At 40.1% G+C, this 18,505-nt stretch overlaps 3 protein-coding genes across 3 annotated transcripts in view; 1 reads left to right on the forward strand and 2 right to left on the reverse strand.

Moving 5' to 3' along the window:
* LOC140938407 (uncharacterized) overlaps positions 1–18,505 on the reverse strand; it is a 78,402-nt gene that overhangs the window by 58,713 nt on the left and 1,184 nt on the right. The gene's annotated exons all lie outside the window — the stretch shown is intronic.
* Positions 1–18,505, forward strand: part of LOC140938356 (centromere protein W-like) — a 48,453-nt gene that overhangs the window by 27,062 nt on the left and 2,886 nt on the right. The window lies entirely within an intron of this gene.
* LOC140936708 (uncharacterized) lies at positions 1,429–16,562 on the reverse strand. The gene is made up of 4 exons (XM_073386194.1): positions 15,776–16,562; positions 2,808–3,262; positions 1,918–2,151; positions 1,429–1,814 (listed from the first exon to the last, which is right to left on the reverse strand). Exons 1-4 carry the CDS (start codon positions 16,560–16,562, stop codon positions 1,479–1,481), a joined length of 1,812 nt encoding a protein of 603 aa, XP_073242295.1. The 3' UTR covers positions 1,429–1,478.

Raw genomic sequence — 18,505 nt, forward strand, 5'->3', positions numbered from 1 at the left:
AGTATTATATGGTCACTGCCCCCTCCGCAGGCGGTTCGTCTTTCGCGCAGAGGTGAGCGCGAAACGCGAGTGACAGCTGACGAAGCGCAAGGGTCCAAGGGTCCGTAACCGGTACTTTGACCCAAACACCAAATCGAGTTCCTTTTTCTGCTTTTTGCTAAATGCTCGTATCCAGGCTTCTCGCGCGTCGAGTTTAGGTAGCGTTCTCCCAACGTTGAACGCATAAAAGGAAAAAAAACTATCCGTCTTTAAATCTAACTTGTGTCACTTTCTAATCGTTGATGAACAAAACGAAAAAAGACTATGACGGATTACGTACGGTTCACTGCGTTTAAGCGCAGCCCCCGAAAAGCGTGGCCCTCGAATAAATAAGGCCTATTTCTGATAAGACGAAAACTTCATGAACGCCGCGGCGTTTTAATCGTTTAATTCAGGAAATACCGAATGTAACACTAAGACGAACTCTCCTTGCTTCACCAAATCTAACGCATGACGTTAGACTACCAATTTCCAGGTAAACAAAACACGAAAATAATGAAGAACAAACAAAGGTCAGTTCCCGGCACAGGCTCTTAGGATGAAAGGCGTTTTTGTGACTTATGTGGGAGCGAGGGTGGCGCGCAGTGATGAAAGTGCAAGCCTCCCACGAATGGCCCGGGTTCAAACCCCGGCGTCGACAGCATATGTGGGTTGAGTTTGTTGTTGGTTCTCTCCTTTAATTTGCTCCGAGAGGTTTTTCTCCCGGTACCCTGGTTTTCCTCTCTTCAACAACCAATATTTCCAAATTCCAACTCGACTAGCAATGATAGGCGATCAGAACCACTATGTGGATGTGCTGCCTAAAAATCGTGTAATTTTTATTTATTTAAATCGTTTATTATACGGAAGCTTAATATAGCATATAGCGTACCGCAAAGCGTCCATATAGGCAGGCAGCCTTCATACTTCTTATGTAACGTAGGCTGAGGGAGGGAAGACTTAATCTCCAGAGTCACCCAATTATTTCAAAATACTTACCGCACTCAAAGATCATGGTTTGATTAAGCGCCTTTATTTACGCATTGGTAATTCTCTAAACCTTCGAGTCACTGCAGCTGCACTTAGACTTAGGTTATAGAGCACTATACTAACGTTATGCTATATTAACCGCTGATTAACATAACAAGAATAGTCCATCTCTGAATGACCTAAATCTCTTTTTCAAAGTGTAGTTGCAAACCAAAACTCGCTTCAAAAAAAAAGCTTAAGGCAACTCGAACTGGTGATCTGTTGTGTTTATCAGCGACGAATCCTGAAAATTTATAAAGAGTCACTTGTCAGTTATAGAGATGCTACCGGCTTACTTGCTGAGAATTCCACTTTAAAAATAATTAAAAAATGCACAGAAAAACGAGGAAGGCTCCCCCTCGGACCACCCCTAAATCAGCTCATGTATAAGCCACTTGCATGCAGTTAGCCTTTGACTCAACTTTTTTGGCTTAGAAAACAAATAACGCAATAGCTGCAAGGAGAGGAAAAACCAACGCGAAGACGTTTAACAAGAGCATCGGGGCACTGCCATTTGGTGGACCCGTGGTACTCTCGCCACCATCTCCACCGCCATTACCTCCACCGCCATTACCTCCATCACCATTACCACCACCGTCTCCGCCAATGGTGGGCTCGCCCGCTACTCCATCCATGTTGGCTGTAGGGTCAATCAAAACCGTGTTGTTAAACCTAGCAATGCGGAAGATAAAGAGCTTCTTGCTACCTTGGGTCTCATATTTAGGGAAAGGATTTGGCATATCTACTGGGTCGTCATCTAAGAGAATCTGAAAGAAGTGAAAAGAAATATCATGAGCTCAAAGGGCATGTACAACGACGAGAATCAAGCGTTTTGTTTTTTTTTCATTGGTGAGAACAGGCTAACTTTACCTCCTTGTTAATCAGCACCTCTGACCCTCCACCCATGTCATAAGTCTCAGGACAGTCCATATCCTTGTAACAGACAGGCTTCTTTTTAGACTTGTCGCGGTCTTCTTTGGACAATTTTGTGGGTGTTCCCCTGCTTTTGACCGCAAGTGTAATGTCAATAAAAGCACCTTCTTCATTTGTTTGGCCTTTTCGGCAGTTTGAAAGTCCTGGATCACAGAATTCCCAATCTTTAATCTAAAGAAAAGAGAAGTATTTTTATTTGTTACCCTCGAGAGTATATACATATACCATCGAGGGTATTACCCAAATTCACTTGTATATTTTATAGACAAGCGTTTGTATAAAGGTTACAGTGGAACCTGGACGTAGCGAAGAGCCAAGGGACTGACAAACTATGTTCGCTATACCGAGGTTTCGTTATATTGAGGTTCTTTTTTTTGATAAAGGTTTTTCATAAAGGTTTTTAATCAATAAACCAAACAGCCAAGTGCTAAGATTGCAGGAAAGAGAATGAATGGCCTGTATGGCAGGCAATTTAAGGGGGAAGGGGCGGGATTGGAGGAAATGTGCTTGTAAGAACAGTCGGCTCTTTTCCATTCAGAGTGCCAGTCATACCAGCTCTGATCAGTAGAGGAGAGACGCTGGGAGAATTGTAACTGAATTACTTGAACTACCCTCAATCACTACTGTCAGCACAGTACAGTGAAGCTGCAATCAACATCTGAGAGTGTGCAGTTCTCAAATGGGTAAATATTCTCTAGATACTGTATATTGACACCATATTCATGCATCTAGCTAATATATATTTGGAAAGGAGCCAGGTACATTTAAACACTAATTCAAACATTTATTGAATTAATAAAATAGTAACAACACTGACTAGAGCAAACCTTAATGTTAAACTTCAAGGTTCCCTTGAATACTGCAAATGATTCATTGCCAAAAGTGACATTGCCATCTTCAAGGAACAGGAACACCATGACATCAAGGGTGGCCTGTGGCCCATCCAAGTAGGCTGTCAGATTGACATTTATGACCTTGATGCCTTGATAATATGAAACGTTGTCGACCTTTGTAAAGTTAAATTCCTGGCTTGCTAGGCTGTTCAGGGAATGCTTCTTGGGACCGGTTTTACCAACTTCATTGCCTTGTGCATCACGCTCATATATCGAGTCCATCTCAAATGTCAGTTGATTGTCATTGGAGTCACTGAAGTTACCTTCAGTGTCATTGCCAATGTAGACCAACCTTATTTTTCCTGATTGACCAAGAATTTTACACTGTACATTGCCGCCAGTGATGGTTTCATCTCCGCAAACACAGCTTGCAACCAAGTGGAACAAGGCTGTCAGAAAAAAAGGAAGTCAACTAGAGAACTCGAGATTCTCCTTTGTGCCGATCAAGGGCATAAATCTCTGAGAACACTTAGAAGGCTGTCAAACTACTGCACTGCTACTTACGTCTGCAGGAGCACCAAGCCTTTTTGAACGGGAAAAGCCCAGAAAGCATGGAATATTATTTTTTTTGGCTTTTCCAGGTAACCCTGGAATCAAGGAGGAGTCAAGAGTGCCAGATCAGAGTCAGAAGGTCAAAGCTTTTTTGCACTTAAGGAAAAGCCTGGAAACTAGTAGTGTGGAAAATTGTCTCCTGGCTTTCCGGGCTTTTCCACGAATTCCTGGAAAGCCAGGGGAGCATGGACACTCCTGGATTTTCCCATCTTTTTCTTAGCTTTTCCGCACGTGCAAAATGAAATCCTGTAAAGCCAGGAATTTTCTGCTAAAATTGATCCTGGAGAATTCCGCATTCCTTTTAGCAGGGTCAATCCTAATAAAAAGCCAAAATGCCACAATTCTAGAAACTTTGACGGTTAAGGTCTTTTCTCTGCATTCTGCATGAAAATTTAAGAATCACAATGATTTCCATGTAATCCTTTTATTCAGGGGAAATCATGTTGCCTGAGGGGAAGGCTATGTCTGCATCATTGATATTTGGATTATTTTACTTTACAAGCTGACAAAGTTGGGGGGAAACAACCCTTTACGACTGATCCTACAGCGATTCCCTCCTCTCTTCCTCCCAATTTTTTTCTCCCGCTTTCTGACTTTGCACCACACCCCACTATTTGAATGTCTGAATAAGCTTAACTACAAAAACAACTACACCAAATTTGTTTCGTTGCAGTTTTGTTGCTAAGCAACTACGAGGACCAACCAGCAGAAATAGCCAAATTTCCAAAAAAAACATGTATATATTTCTTGCTCAGTGAGCCACGTGTGTGGTAAATTTTGACAATTCATTAGTTATAAACCATGGCCTCACTAATTCATGAGGAAGGATGCCTGATTCAGTCAACTGGTACTTTATATCTCCTACATGTCTTAATTGTACCTCTAAAAATCTTTAAGGAGTTAAATTATCAACTTACCGAAAACAGTGACCAGCAATACTTTTCTCAAATATTCCATACTATCGATATAACAGGCTGGTAGTTTGGAGGTCCTCAGCTTCTGACCAGAAAATGCTAAAAAGCGATTTAAACTTTAATCAAAGCAATCTTTGTGCATAAGAAGTTCACATATTGTGTTGTCCAAAAATGCAGCATATCACTGTAACAAACTATGGCTTTTGCTTATAAGCTATGTGCAAACGGACGCAACATTGTTGGCTATCAACTCCGAACTTTGTTGGATGTTACCAACGCCAAATGCTTTATTTGCATGACCATAAAGGAGTTACAGTATTGCAAAACCTATTAGTCTAAATTTAAGTACTAATTCAACTAATTAGTACGTGCAAAACATTACAAAACGTTACAGTTCTCTTTCATTCATTCATTGATAGCTATTGATATAAATTTGGTTCTTAATTCAAAGCATTGCGAGATAAATGAAACTAATTAACAGTTAATTAAATAATCAGAAGAATTTATAAGAAGAGATATTAAAATATCGCGTGAAAGTGATTTGAAGTCAGGTATTTTAGTTTCTAGTTTGGAGAAAAATATGTCTCTGATCTGAGAATATTTCTTCCGTCAGCAAGATACTTCGAGATGGTTTTGTCAGCCACATGTTCTTCACTATGCGACGAAATGAGTTAAAGTATAATGGCTTTTACCGCCAAAACCCTGCTTATTTTCCTCGAATATATTTTTGAAGTCTTGATAAATACAGCCCTACCAGATTCATTAGCGTCTATCGGCAGAAAAATTAAACAAAATTAATTTCGCACTAGCGTTTATTTCCTAGTGTCATGGAGAAACAGGTAAGGCGATGACCTAACGTATTAATAGTCCGGGTTCGACTCCCGCGTGAGGAAACTTTTTTCTTTTCTTTGGTCGTTTTGATTTAGTTTTCTTTCTCTTTTTTCACGGCATATTTTATCTATTTGTTGTATCCAGGGCGGATAAAGGTTGGGCGGTGAAACGAGCGCTCCGCTCTTCATTTAATGTGTGATGCGGAGTAGGACTGGCACGAGCGCTCTTTCCGCTCTTCCGGTGCGCTGAATGCCGGCGAAATTTTCCTTTTTGCAAACCGGAAATCTTATTTTCTTTCTGCAATTTCAGGCTACAATGTTAAATAGATAAATTCGTTTCATAACAGTATTAATAAACAGTTTCATATTTTTGTGTCTGTATGCCTATAAGTCAAACTTGTTGGTCGTATGATGCAAAAAATTTGAGTTTAATTTGAAAGTGTTGAATACCTTCTCCTTCCACTAAATATCACCTAATCGTCTTTCGCCGTTTCGTTTGCAAAAGCTTAACACTTCTTAACCTCAATTTTTACATATGTTAAAGGGGGATAAATTTTATTTAACATAACAAAAAATTAGATTGATATATATTGATATAGTGGCGTTGTACTGCTTCAAACTTTGCTTCTCGGGTGCAACGCGCCATGGCGCGCAATGCGTCGCAAATCCGGCAACCGCATGTAAACAAAATTTATTGAGGTTAGTTGTATGGTTTTTTCTCCGTTTTTCTCTCCAAAACAAAAACAAGGTAAACAGTAAAAACTGAGGGGAAACTAATTTTGAAGTTTCGAAGAAACAGAAAGACGTATGAGATGTTTTATTCAAAATTAAAAAGAAGGATGATGGTGATTGAAATTAGCATAATTTCACCTTGCACGAGCTGCACGCATTTATAAAATACACGTCATCTAGTTATGAAACACGATCTTTGCCATGGATGAGATTTTCCTTCGTGTTTTAGACAGTACTTAGTTTTTTTTGTTTTGGAATAACATCGGCATTGGCGAGTAGTAGAACGAAAATATAATTCAGTGGTAGAGTCATGGAAGTAATTAGAGAAACCCTTTGAAAGAGATGTTTGTCTTCTTTAACTAAACCTCCCGCAAAAAATAGCAACATTTGCCTCTCGGAGACAGCGTACCAGCACAAAGGAACGAGGAAGAAGTGCAAGGAAACAAATCAAGCCACCATAATTCAGTGATAGCGTCAGTATCTAATATAATGGACAAACCACATCGCAAGCCCTGCCCGAAGTCGAAAGCAAGCGACATTTCTAAGCAGAGTCCCAGTCCACTGCATCACACCTTTTTGCCCGGACGCGCTCGTTTCACCGCCCAACCTTTATCCAACACCGTGGCAAAACGCAATGCGCATGAGCACAAAATTTGACATCCGGTCAGCTTTTTATTTCCGGTCTAGTATATAAACCAATTGCGTAAGCATAACATCGCCGTCGTACCAAGTTTAAAAGCAAAAAGGGCGAAACAGACAAAAAAGGGGGCGAAAAAAATCACTTCATTCGAAAGCTTACATATTTTTCTAGTGTCAAACTTTTGCACCACATGGTTATCTGTTTGCACCAACGGTGAAAATGATGTTTAAAGTTTGCAGGTCGCGAGCGCTCGACATGACGACTTTGTTTTTACTGGCTTTCTTGCATGCTTCTGGTTTGGCATAAGTTAATTTGGGAGAAGGCGACAACTAAGAAAAGAATAACAATACTTATGAAAGAAACCAAAATAAAGGCGTCATCATTATCATTAACACTAAAACCAGGAATTAAAATTTTAGTCCGTTTAATAACTTTTTTATTATCAGAGAAAACAAGAACTCAAAACAAAAGATGGGCGAGATTTAATAACAACTTCGACTTTGACGACTGCAGTCACGAACAGTCGGAGTTTTCAGTGCCGGGAAACTAAACATGCCTATAAATGACTTTCATTCATGAAAATGCCTATTTAATTCTTTTACATGGTTGTTCTTTAGTTGAAGACTTCAATAATTTCAGACTGTGTGGCTCGGCTGCGTCTCATGCAAACACGAAACTTCCATCTGCTAAATACATGGCATGAAAAGTTCGACTTCTAAAAGCCATCGAACCAGCTTTCGCTCTCTGATTCTGAGAATGAAAAAGTAAATAGAGTTGTCAACTTGCTGCCAACCTCAACAGTATAATTAAGCTTATGTTTCATGGCAATCAACTCAGAGGAGTTTCGTTTCAAAACAAGGTAAAACTCACTGGTGAAAAAAAAAAAATAAAAAAGCGATTGTGTGTTGTGGTTTCCCAAATAAAGCTCGAATCGGCTTTAAGACATGTAGACTGAGAAACTGAAGAACTGAAAATTAGAACTAAAATACGCAAGCTTGCAATGATAACTTTTTATGTCTTAGTTTCAGCCAGGTTAAGTGAAAAATAACAGTCAAAAACTTTGTTTTCGTGAATGAAAATCAGTTTACCTGACGCTCTAGTCAAAATTACACACTCTGAGTTATTATCACCTTACCTTTTCTGAATCTAATCGACTAATTGTTTCAGTGATCTGTGCCTGGTTATCCATAAAAGCAATTTCAATAACTACAAAATAGTCAAAACACGAGCAGCATGAAGCAGAAGAACTGAACCACAAGCTGCACACAGAATGAATCCGAACGCGCGCGGGAGACTTTGATCTGACTGGAAAGTGTGACTGAAAAAGAGACCGGAAATGTTCATCCTGGCGCATGCGTAGACGTTTTGCCGCGGTGTTCCTTTATCCGCCCTGGTTGTATCCAGGGCGGATAAAGGTTGGGCGGTGAAACGAGCGCGTCCGAGCAAAAAGCTGTGATGCAGCGGACTGGGACTCTGCTTAGAAATTTCGCTTGTTTTCGACTTCGGTCACGGCTTGTAATGTGGTTTGTACATTAGACACCGCCGCTGTCACTGAATTATGGCGGCTTGATTTGTTTTCTTGCACTTCTTCCTCGTTCCTTTGTGCTAGTACGCTGTCTCCGAGAGGCAAATGTTGCCATTTTTTGCGGGAGGTTTAGTTATTGGTTTAGTTGGAGTAGACAAACATCTCTTTCGAAGGGTTTCTTTTACTACTTTCATGACTTTACCACTGAATTATTTCGTTCTGCTAGTCGCCAATGTCGATGTTATTCCAAAACAAAAAACAACTAAGTACTGTCTAAAACACGAAGGAAAATCTCATCCATGTCATGAAACTAGATGACGTGTATTTTATAAATGCGTGCAGCTCGTGCAAGGTGAAATTATGCTAATTTCAATCACCGTCATCCTTCTTTTTAATTTTGAAAAAAAACATCTCATACGTCTTTCTGTTTCTTCGAAACTTCAAAATTAGTTTCCCCTCAGTTTTTACTGTTTACCTTGTTTTGTTTTAGAGAGAAAAACGGAGAAAAAACCTTACAACTAACCTCAATAAATTTTGTTTACATGGGGTTGCCGAATTTGCAACGCATTGCGCGAATCGCCACGGCGCGTTGCACCCGAGAAGCAAAGTTTGAAGAAGTACAACGCCACTATATCAATATATATCAATCTAATTTTTTGTTATATTATATAAAATTTATCCCCCTTTAACATATGTAAAAATTGAGGTTAAGAAGTGTTAAGCTTTTGCAAACGAAACGACGAAAGACGATTAGGTGATATTTAGTGGAAGGAGGAGGTATTCAACACTTTCAAATTAAACTCAAATTTTGGTATTATACGACCAACAAGTTTGACTTATAGACGTACAGACACAAACATATGAAACTTTTTATTGATATTGTTATGAAACGAATTTATCTATGTAACACTGTAGCCTGAAATTACAGAAAGAAAATAGGATTTCCGGTTTGCAAAAAGGAAAATTTCGCCGGCCTTGAAGCGCACCGGAAGCGCGGAAAGAGCGCTCGTGCCAGTCCTACTCCGCATCACACATTAAATGAAGAGCGGAGCGCTCGTTTCACCGCCCAACCTTTATCCGCCCTGGTTGTATCCCTGTATCTCCGCCCGCCTCGACTAGCACGTGCTATTTGTGGGCGGAAATGTACTTCATGTAAATGTTAATTGTCAATAACGTGTGTTTATTCCTATTGCTTGTTTTTGTTTTTCCTCTGAATGGGGTGTCTTGTTTTGGTTTGGGGTCTTAAATAGGGTATTAATTTTCGTTTGTCTCATTCTTAAATAGGGTCAGGGTTTTAGACCCTGGGTGGTACAGTACATCTATATTGCTGTATCCAAATTTATGGGAGTACCCTCCCACCCCACCCCCAGGGACTAAAAAGGTATTCAATATCAATTTAATGGTTTACTATTCAAGGGTAATCACTTGATAAACATGCTTTGGTTGTCAGAGAAACAAGACAGTTTTTTGAAACTTATGAATAATTTTATGGTAGAGCTTTATTCGATCGTTTTAATGATCAGAGCGGTGGATTGAGCGGTGGTTATTTAAATTGTTAATACCTGATTATCAAACTTCATCGCGCATAAAAAGCGCAAGTTAAAAAGAAGATGGAAACCCATAAATTACTTTGATGTCTCCGGGAGCATGCAGTATTAATGACTTGAGATATGCGCTTATACATGCAGCGGCTATGTTCCAGCACGTTCGAAAAAATATTTAACAATTATTCCTCGAGCCCGAATGGGCTCTGAGTCAATAGCCCATGAAGCCGAAGGCCGAATGGGCTACTGCTTCAGAGGCCATGAGGGCGAGAGGAATAATTAATTTAGTAAAATCCAACTGGTTAGTAAAAAATTTCGAGACAAAATAGCTTTAGCTAGTTAAAGCTAGACTTTAATCCCTTTTAGACGCCAAAAAGCCGGCGCTTTTCGCTATTAGTGGGCTCTAACATATAGCCTAGTAGTTGGTCAACCAATCAGAACGCGGCACATGATTGATAATTTCAGACCACTAGTTAGATTTTACTAATATAGGATATTAGCCGGCAGACAACCTACAAGACGCTATAAAATGGCAAAATCCTTAAGTGATAAGTCGGTGATATTTTTTTCCAGTTGTTTTTGTTCACTCCTACACTTCCGATATATTTCACTATTTTTCATTCTTGAAAAATCTCAAGTGACCGCCTGCCCTTCGAACTTTACACTACCATAATTAAATTTTCGATATTTTCGCGACTATAACTAGCATTTTTTGTGATCCGAAGCTTTTTGATCTTGAAAAATACGGCACCGATGAGAATTGACGGTGAGCCTCAGAAATTTCGAATAAATGCGAGCCCCCGTACCGTTCTTCACGAAAGGTGGCAAGTGACTCAGTAAATAGTTCTTGGTTTGCTTGAATTTCCTCGGGCATGGCTGCCTTAAGTACAAATCTATAAAAGATAAGTGTGTTAAAGAAACTACGAAAGGAAAAACACGCAATAATTTTTAGAAAAACAAACATTACATTGACGAATCATGCAGGCGTAGGTCATTAAGCTTTTTAACTGAATGCAGCCCAGAAATGATCGTTTGGGGAAAAAATCCTGACAACTTCAAAAATCATAATTTCGGAATCACTTAGATGAAAAAAGGAGAAAGGAAAAACAAAAATTAAAACTAGACCCTTGGAAAGTACATTGAAGGTGGTCAACAAAGACGAGACTGCCAATGGAATACTTAGCGTGCCAGAGTCGTATTTTCGTGACAATTCCGCGACCTAGACTTTCCAAAAAGTCTTTGTCTCAACTCCCTCCGTAAAATTTTCTTACAACAACTTAAAGACAAACCTTACCAGAAAAAAAGTGAACAGCAAGCCAAAGAACCAATCAGTCCGCACTCACTCAAGTCTTATAAAACCTTTATCCTTCAATGACCGTCAGTAATCTCTGAACCGAGAGGCTTTGTATGCGATAGCCTCGCACGCAGGCGATTTTGGGGGAGTTGGTCGTTCAGTGGTTTTGTGGTTTTGCTAGAAAAATAGCTAGCTAGCTCGTTTAACAACTGTGGATGGAATCGCTTACCTGCCAAGAAATACAAAATAATTTCGTCAACAAACTGAAAGTTATATGTATTAAGGTTTATACAATAAACCTTTTTTTCGCGTGCACTGGAGCGTCACGCAATGAGCTATGACGAGACAACTCTGCGTATATATTAAGCGCGCGAGGGGGAACGCACAAAAATCCATACATGGGAAAACAAGTGAAAAACGAGCATACAGCCTGAACACGCAGAAAAAATACATACCACCTTGCGCTAAGAAAAGAAAATACCCGATACGCATTTAAGGTTGGGCAGTCAGGATAAAATTTTTTCTGGAATCTCTAAGTTCCTCGGGAGTCTGCAATATTTTTCACCGCGGGAATTCAACCTAATAGTTATAAAAACTCAATTTTGTTACCGTGACAACCCACAAAGCATTCGACAATTATGTGATATTACAAAAAATCGCTAGCCATGACCAGTGTCAAGAGACTGTATTGCTGAATAATTGTGAGCGGCACCAACGACCGAATGTTTCCCAAAACGTCAGAAATGTCGCGAATGGTTTTTTTCTTTGCTTTAGAAGGTTGTTTGGTCTTAGGCCTACCCTAAAATCTATTTATCTGTTCAGCCTGTCTTAAGGAAACTTTGATCGTCTCGAAAGTTTAAGGTAGCTTTTTCAGCTCGTCCTAACCCTGATGAATCCAATGTTATCCAAAGTTCGAGGACACGGAGTATACCGCAAGGGTAATTTCATTAGAAGATTCTAGGGGACGTTTTGTCTTAATACCGAAATTTTGAGGCGATCTCGTTTAAACAATAATTGGAATTAATCTTGGTAACGAGATGCCTGAGAAACACAACCTCTGAAAATCGTAAATAAGCTAGTAGGAAAACGTCGAATACCTTAGACAGATGGAATTGCTATCAAGAAATGTTTGAGCCTTTTTCATCCTTCGATTATTTAAAGAAAAAACGTCGTTGGGTGCCCTTGATAATTGTTTAAAAACGTACGTATTTATCTTTCAGATAAGGAGGTTAATAACTAAGTTTTCTCCTATGTAGGTGTAACTTATTTATTGTTTAAATATTGTTCATCATACGTGGATACGAGCATTCATCTACCTTCTTCATAGCACCAAAAAAGGGCATATGGAATTCTTTTGTTGCAAACGATTATTCCTTACTTTCCTCGGCACGTTTTCCTTGCACATAGCCTCCAAAGCAGTCCTTTTCTGGGCTTCGTTACGAGCTTGGGAGACTACCTTGCACATGAAATCTATTTTTTCAGTTTTGCAGGGGGCCTTAGGGCAGCAGTGTTCCACGAATGACCACGATGAAAAAAAAAATTATTAATTTTGACTCCAGAAAAGGGACCATTTTGTTGGTAGCCATCTCTATTTTTCCGTTCACGGCTATGTAAACATAAACATTACTGGATCTCTTTTACTTCACTGTGCATAGCAAGCTTACAGCCATTGCTATTGTAGCTACATAAAGGGCCACAATCAGTCTAACCTTCTTCCTTTTCAAAACATAAAAGTAATTTAAGAGAGAGTGTTTCGACATGGGTACGGTTAAGTTTAGTCCACACACGGCGAAGATATGATCCTTTTGAAAGCCTTGGATAGTGGTTGTCATGTCAGTAAAAAAGTAAGCACTTACAAAATAACCGCAAAACCGGGTCTGTGATATTGGCAATGCATTCAGGCATTAGTAGCGCCGATGTTAATACAGGTGGTCCAAGCTCGAAATATGACCATCAGCACTGTTGCGTAACGTTCGAAATATAAGGATCTGAATGTGTAAAACGATTATTTCTGTAACTTTCGATTGTGAACTGAATGGATGTAAACAACACTCGGCTAACCTCGCTTAAGTTGCGTGCGGGGTTGTGTGTTTCTTCTTTCCTGTGTGGTTCCGGAGCCGATTTATGGCGATTTAATGCGGGATATTATTGTAACAGGTTTGCTTTCTCAACCAGTCCCGAAGGGGGAGCAGGGCTACTCAACAAAGTTTTATACAGGGAGGTTCCGCCCCGAGGTCCAGCTCCTACCCTTTTATACCATTGATAGAAAAGTAACCCCTTTCGTATACCTTCTATTGAAAAATGGTACCCCTTTATACCTACCTACTTGATAATCGGGTGGCGTACAACTGAAGAGGTCATATGAAGACGAAACTAGTTTGGTAAAATCCACTAGATAAAACAGTGTGCTGAAAGTGGATCTCCATTAGATTTTTCTTTTCTCTGTTTACATAATATTAAAACACCGAGTCTTCTTTTTTCTGTGTGTAACGTTTAATAAGTTCAAATGATACCGTAAAATTCCAAAAATAAGCCCCGGGTCTTATATTTTTCAAATACCCTTTTTGAGGGGCTTAATTTTGGAGGGGCTTATATTCGGAGGGGCTTATCTACGGATAGCCTCCAACGCAGGCGTTTTTAAGGGAGCTCGTTTTTTGAGGGATGAAAAACGAACTCCCCTAAAAACGCCTGCGTGGGAGGCTAATCTACGGAGGGAGATTTGCGTTTCAAAATCGATTAGGCCAGCCTTATAGATGGAAGGAAAATTACAGCTTTTGCTTTGTTTTACTTTGTATTTATCTGAGAGCAATTTCCAAGTACAAGCCCCCGGGGAGCTTATATTTGGAGGGGCGATTTTTAACGGAGGGTCTTTTGTGTTACGAGTTTAGGGGGCTTATAAATGGAGGGGCTTATTTTGGGAATTTTACGGTATTGCCAAAAATCGCGTCTTTTCGAAACAGGTTTTTAATTAGCTTGCCGAAAGGTTTCGCGCAAAGTTTCTCGGTCTTCTCGTCTTCGTGCATACAGTTAATCTATGGTGGACCTTGTCACGGGAGATATCAAGAACCAGCCTCTTGATAGTGCAGCGCTGGGAATATAAACACTTAAGGCACGCTTTTGCAGCCTCTCGATTTTGTCTACCATTCAGAAAAGATCCTATGTAATCTCGTACCCATATCACCCACGGCCAAGGGAGAGGAATATCTAAAAGTAAATGAGAGAGGACTGGGATTTAGTTCACCAAGCCCTCTCTGCCAACCGCTCCGGCACGATGTTCGATGTGTGTGAACGATTTGTTCCAGTTCTGTGCTGTTGCTGTTCACACTATACTGGAGAGCTTTTCGTTTTGGCACGGAAAGCTGTCCGGTGCTGTGTGAACGTAGCCTTACGAACGAGGTATATATGTGACATATGTATGTGAGCATGTGGGTCCTGCGTGTGGGTCGTGCGTGTGTAAGTGTCGTGCCCTTGCTTCGTCCCGGGGTTCGTCTCATGACTTAAAGAACGAAATATGTTTTTGTGTAGCGTGTCTCATGGCTTACACTCTCTGTGTTTGCAATAAGTTTGTTATTTAAGGTACTCTCAAGATGACGCTCCGTGTGAGCTTAATACAAACCATAAACAAGGCTTACGGTTTGTACAAGACGATGCATCAAGTGCAGCTGTTGTGTAGCTCACGGTCCGTAACACTGCCAGCAAAGTATTGGACAAGGGTCATACTTGTCACCGTGAGTCTTTTTAGATGAGTTGTGTCGGGTCTAAAGTACGTCAAATACAGCTCACTTTCCACAGATCAAAAGTAGACGTCACTGCTCCACCGATAAATTACTCAAGCCACGCAGTTTCTTCTCGATCTAAAAGATCATTTTGTAAAGAGATTAGGGCTAGGAATTATCCTGTCTGTAGCATGGTGACTATGCCCTGACCTGTGGAAAGTGACCTGTATTTTAGACCTGCCAAGATAAATGCCATGCTGTCCTTGAATGCTGATTCCTTCTGGTTTCTTGACTTCCGGGGTTCTCCAGCTCTTGAATGACTGAACCCATATCCCACCTCATATAAGAGTCGTCCTTAACACAGTTTCTCACGAGGTTTTTAAACATATCGTTTCTAATCATGTCTATTTGCCTTTGTCGCCGCTGGGGGTTTGGTTCTTGTCTGGTGCATGTTTCACAGAGGAGAACACCAAAACTGTAAACGTCAACCTAGTAAAGATCAAAGGAGCCTCGGAGTAAACTCGTGATAAACTCGGCACGGAGAAAATTTTGAACCCAGGGGTCATTTCATTATGATCGTCCGGGTGAGTCCTTGACTGTTGTTGACATTGGCCAGGGACCAGGCTCCGTAGCAAGGCAAAGTCCGCGAGCGAAGCGAGCCGAGTGGACCGCCAAGCCGTTTTTCTCGCGCCTTTTTTCCCCCGCTCCCAAGTTATGTTGGCGGTGACTAATGTTTCGACAACCTGTGCGGCAGTCATTTTCACATGAGTTGCATCACGTCAGTTGATGGTATTTAACTCTAGTTTTTGACCTGATTTGTAAATTACGGTAAAAAAAGTAAAGGCGCACACGAGCCAAAGACTCAAGCAACCAAAGCTTATCCCAGTTTCCTTAGCAAAAAACATGCCTTGGAGTAGTACCTTTTGAATTTTCTGTGTTTTGATCAGGCTTCAAAACGCCGTAATACTGGTAAATCAAATTCACTAAATTACCAGCTAGGTGGGGCTTTTATCCGGGGGCTTCTAATGGGATTCATTTTTTTTATATACAGGTAGATGGGCCTTTAATTTGGGGGGGGGGGAAATAATGTGTGTGTGCGGTGGAGGGGGGGGGGAGGGCTTATAAGCGCCAGTTTACGGTACATAAATACTGCACCTTTGCATCTTTCCACAATACTAACCTTGCAGCTGATCGGTCTATTGGGATCTTCAAGTACGGACTCAGGTGCACAATAGACAGCATTGCCTGCATAATTTATACTACTCTCACGTACAAAATTAGCAGTGCCATAATCTGACACTTTGGCTCTCCACTGGTCACCTTGTCGCCTCAACAAAACATTCCCACTACTGATGTCATGGTGAATGATGGGATCTCGTTTATGATGCAGATAGTTTAGTGCTTTAGCCACATCCAGAGCAATCGTAGTTATTTCAGGGTCCGATAGTAGTGGGTCAGTTTGATTGTATAGTCTCGCCCTTAGACTGCATTCCATTATCTCCGTAACTAACAGGGGTCTCTCACCAGTTGTTGCACCAATAAATTGCAATAGACAGGGATGGCGGCACCTTGAGGCAATGTCCACTTCTCTTTCAAACAATTGCCTGATTCGATCAGACATAATGATTGGGTGTATTTCTTTTACAGCTACATCACATCCTTGAAATTTTCCACGGTAGACGATTCCCCACGCGCCTTCCCCGAGTGGCTGGTCTCTTCTGATTTGAATTTCATCACTGGCAATTACCCAGTGATTTCTCAGACTTCTCAATTCTCGCTCTATTGACGTTAACATGCGTCCTAACTGTTCCCTTGCTCTCCTCTCTTCTTCGCAGTCTGACCTTGCTCGTCTCAACTGGCTTTCCAGGTCGGCCACTCGATTTCTCTGGGTGTCCAGATCAGCCACTCGATTTCCTCCCCTGTGAGTTACAATTTGCCCCATTGCTGTATTTCAATGGTAGCTTTAAAGTGACTCCAACTGTGTTGTTTTCTTAGAAGCTACCTTTGAAGGGAAGAAAAGAGGGAAATAAATGAGCCGGTAAAGCTAGAAAGATGGTAAAAAAGAAATGATTGCTCTACTTGACTCCGACTGGGTAAGCCTTACTTTCCAGTCACTACTGCTTCGTTTCACGTGGTTTTAGGGTAGCTCGGGTGAGCGAGTGACTTTCCTTTCTTTTATGAAGTTGGATACATGCAGTCCCTAAGAATTCAGTCGTCAACTCCAGGAAAAATCGCCCGCCCACTTAACGAATTGATTGGGCCTGAATTGAAGGCGATAACGTTTGAGAGAGGACAAAATCATTTTTTACACATCCCTAATGACGTGGTCGTCCACTTAGAAGTTAACTAAAAGGTGAGTGAGGACATTATATTCAGGGCGATTTCAAAATGCGCTTTGCTGCCTCTGTTATCATTTTTGCGCATTATTATCCTCTAAAACAGGGCTGTTTTTGCTTTTTTTCAGTCTTTGGTTTTCTTATTCCTTTCAGTGTATTCATCGCCAACGGAGAATTTAATAATAATAATAATAATAATAATAATAATAATAATAATAATAATAATAATAATGATAATAGTAATAATACTAAAAATAATCGGCTATAAAAAAACTATTCCGTCAAAACACTATTATTATTATTATTATTATTATTATTATTATTATTTTAAGTGAATTGATGTTCGATTCATTATTAACTTTTAATAATAACAATAATAATAATAATGGTTTATTAACAGTTTATCCACCTAGTGGCTCTTCACCTGTTAAAAAGTAGAAAATAAAATATGAAATCTACAATATAAAAAGCAATAATATCGGACTATAAAAGGATATTGTATAATAATGTAACAGAGATTAGTAATAGTAATACAGCCCTATATGCAATTTACAAACTATTTACAAATGTTATTTAACAGGTAGGCATTAACTTCCCTACAGTATACTTGGAAATTGCTACAGTTTCTAATATTTGCCGGAAGGACATTAAATAACTTGGCAGCAGAGTCTTGAAAGGTGCCCCTCTCCATTGGTATAATTAATCTTGTTGCTGCTCCTGACCGCAAAGATCGCAGATGTTTAACTGAATCTAGTGGTACGTAAGTGCTTTTAGCGATCAATTGTTTCGTTTAACCCCTTCCGAAAAGTTGCACAAGTATACTGCTGGTGCATGTAAGTGATGTTCAGCACTAAGGGCGTGTAATTTTCACTCGAAGGAGCAATAAACAATATCAGTGTCGGGGCTTTTAGACGTGTTTTAGACTTGGCTGGCAGTTCAAAAGAATGTGCGATGTTTTCAGTCTTTTGTTTACTGAGAAAAAGCAGTTTGATTTTGTTCCTCTGTTGTTTACTACGCTTTCCAATACATGAATATTAAGTGATTTTAATTCTAAGAAGTCAATACGTGTTCTAACGAATGACTATAAAATACAAAATTCATTTGCAGGTAGCGTTAAAGTTCTTTAGGACGAAATTTGAATGTTGCCATCTCGGAAACAGAATAACCAGTCTATAAAAAATCACAACCAAAACGTATGCGATCAACCAAACTGCATTCTAAGTTCTCAGCTCTTTCTATTCGAGCTCATATTTAGTTCCTTACTGCAATATGAACGAGCAAGATGAGCATTTTTTTATGGAAAAGTTGCTGCCATTAGGCTAAGCCCGAAATAAAACACAAGGATGCAACTGGTAAACTCGTCTGTTCAATACTTACCTAACACTACCACTACTGCGTCGTATGTTTCGTCCTGACTACTGTAACTCTTACCCTTCCCCTGGGTTGAAATTGCTCCTTACTTCGGTCACGCCGAAAATTCAAACGTCATCGGAGAGAAGTTATCGGAAATGTTGAAAAGTCCTGCACGTGAAAGCTATCGTTTCACGTT

The sequence above is a fragment of the Porites lutea genome, chromosome 5 (genome assembly GCF_958299795.1).
Source record: "Porites lutea chromosome 5, jaPorLute2.1, whole genome shotgun sequence".
In the NCBI taxonomy this organism is placed as follows: Eukaryota; Metazoa; Cnidaria; class Anthozoa; order Scleractinia; family Poritidae; genus Porites; species Porites lutea.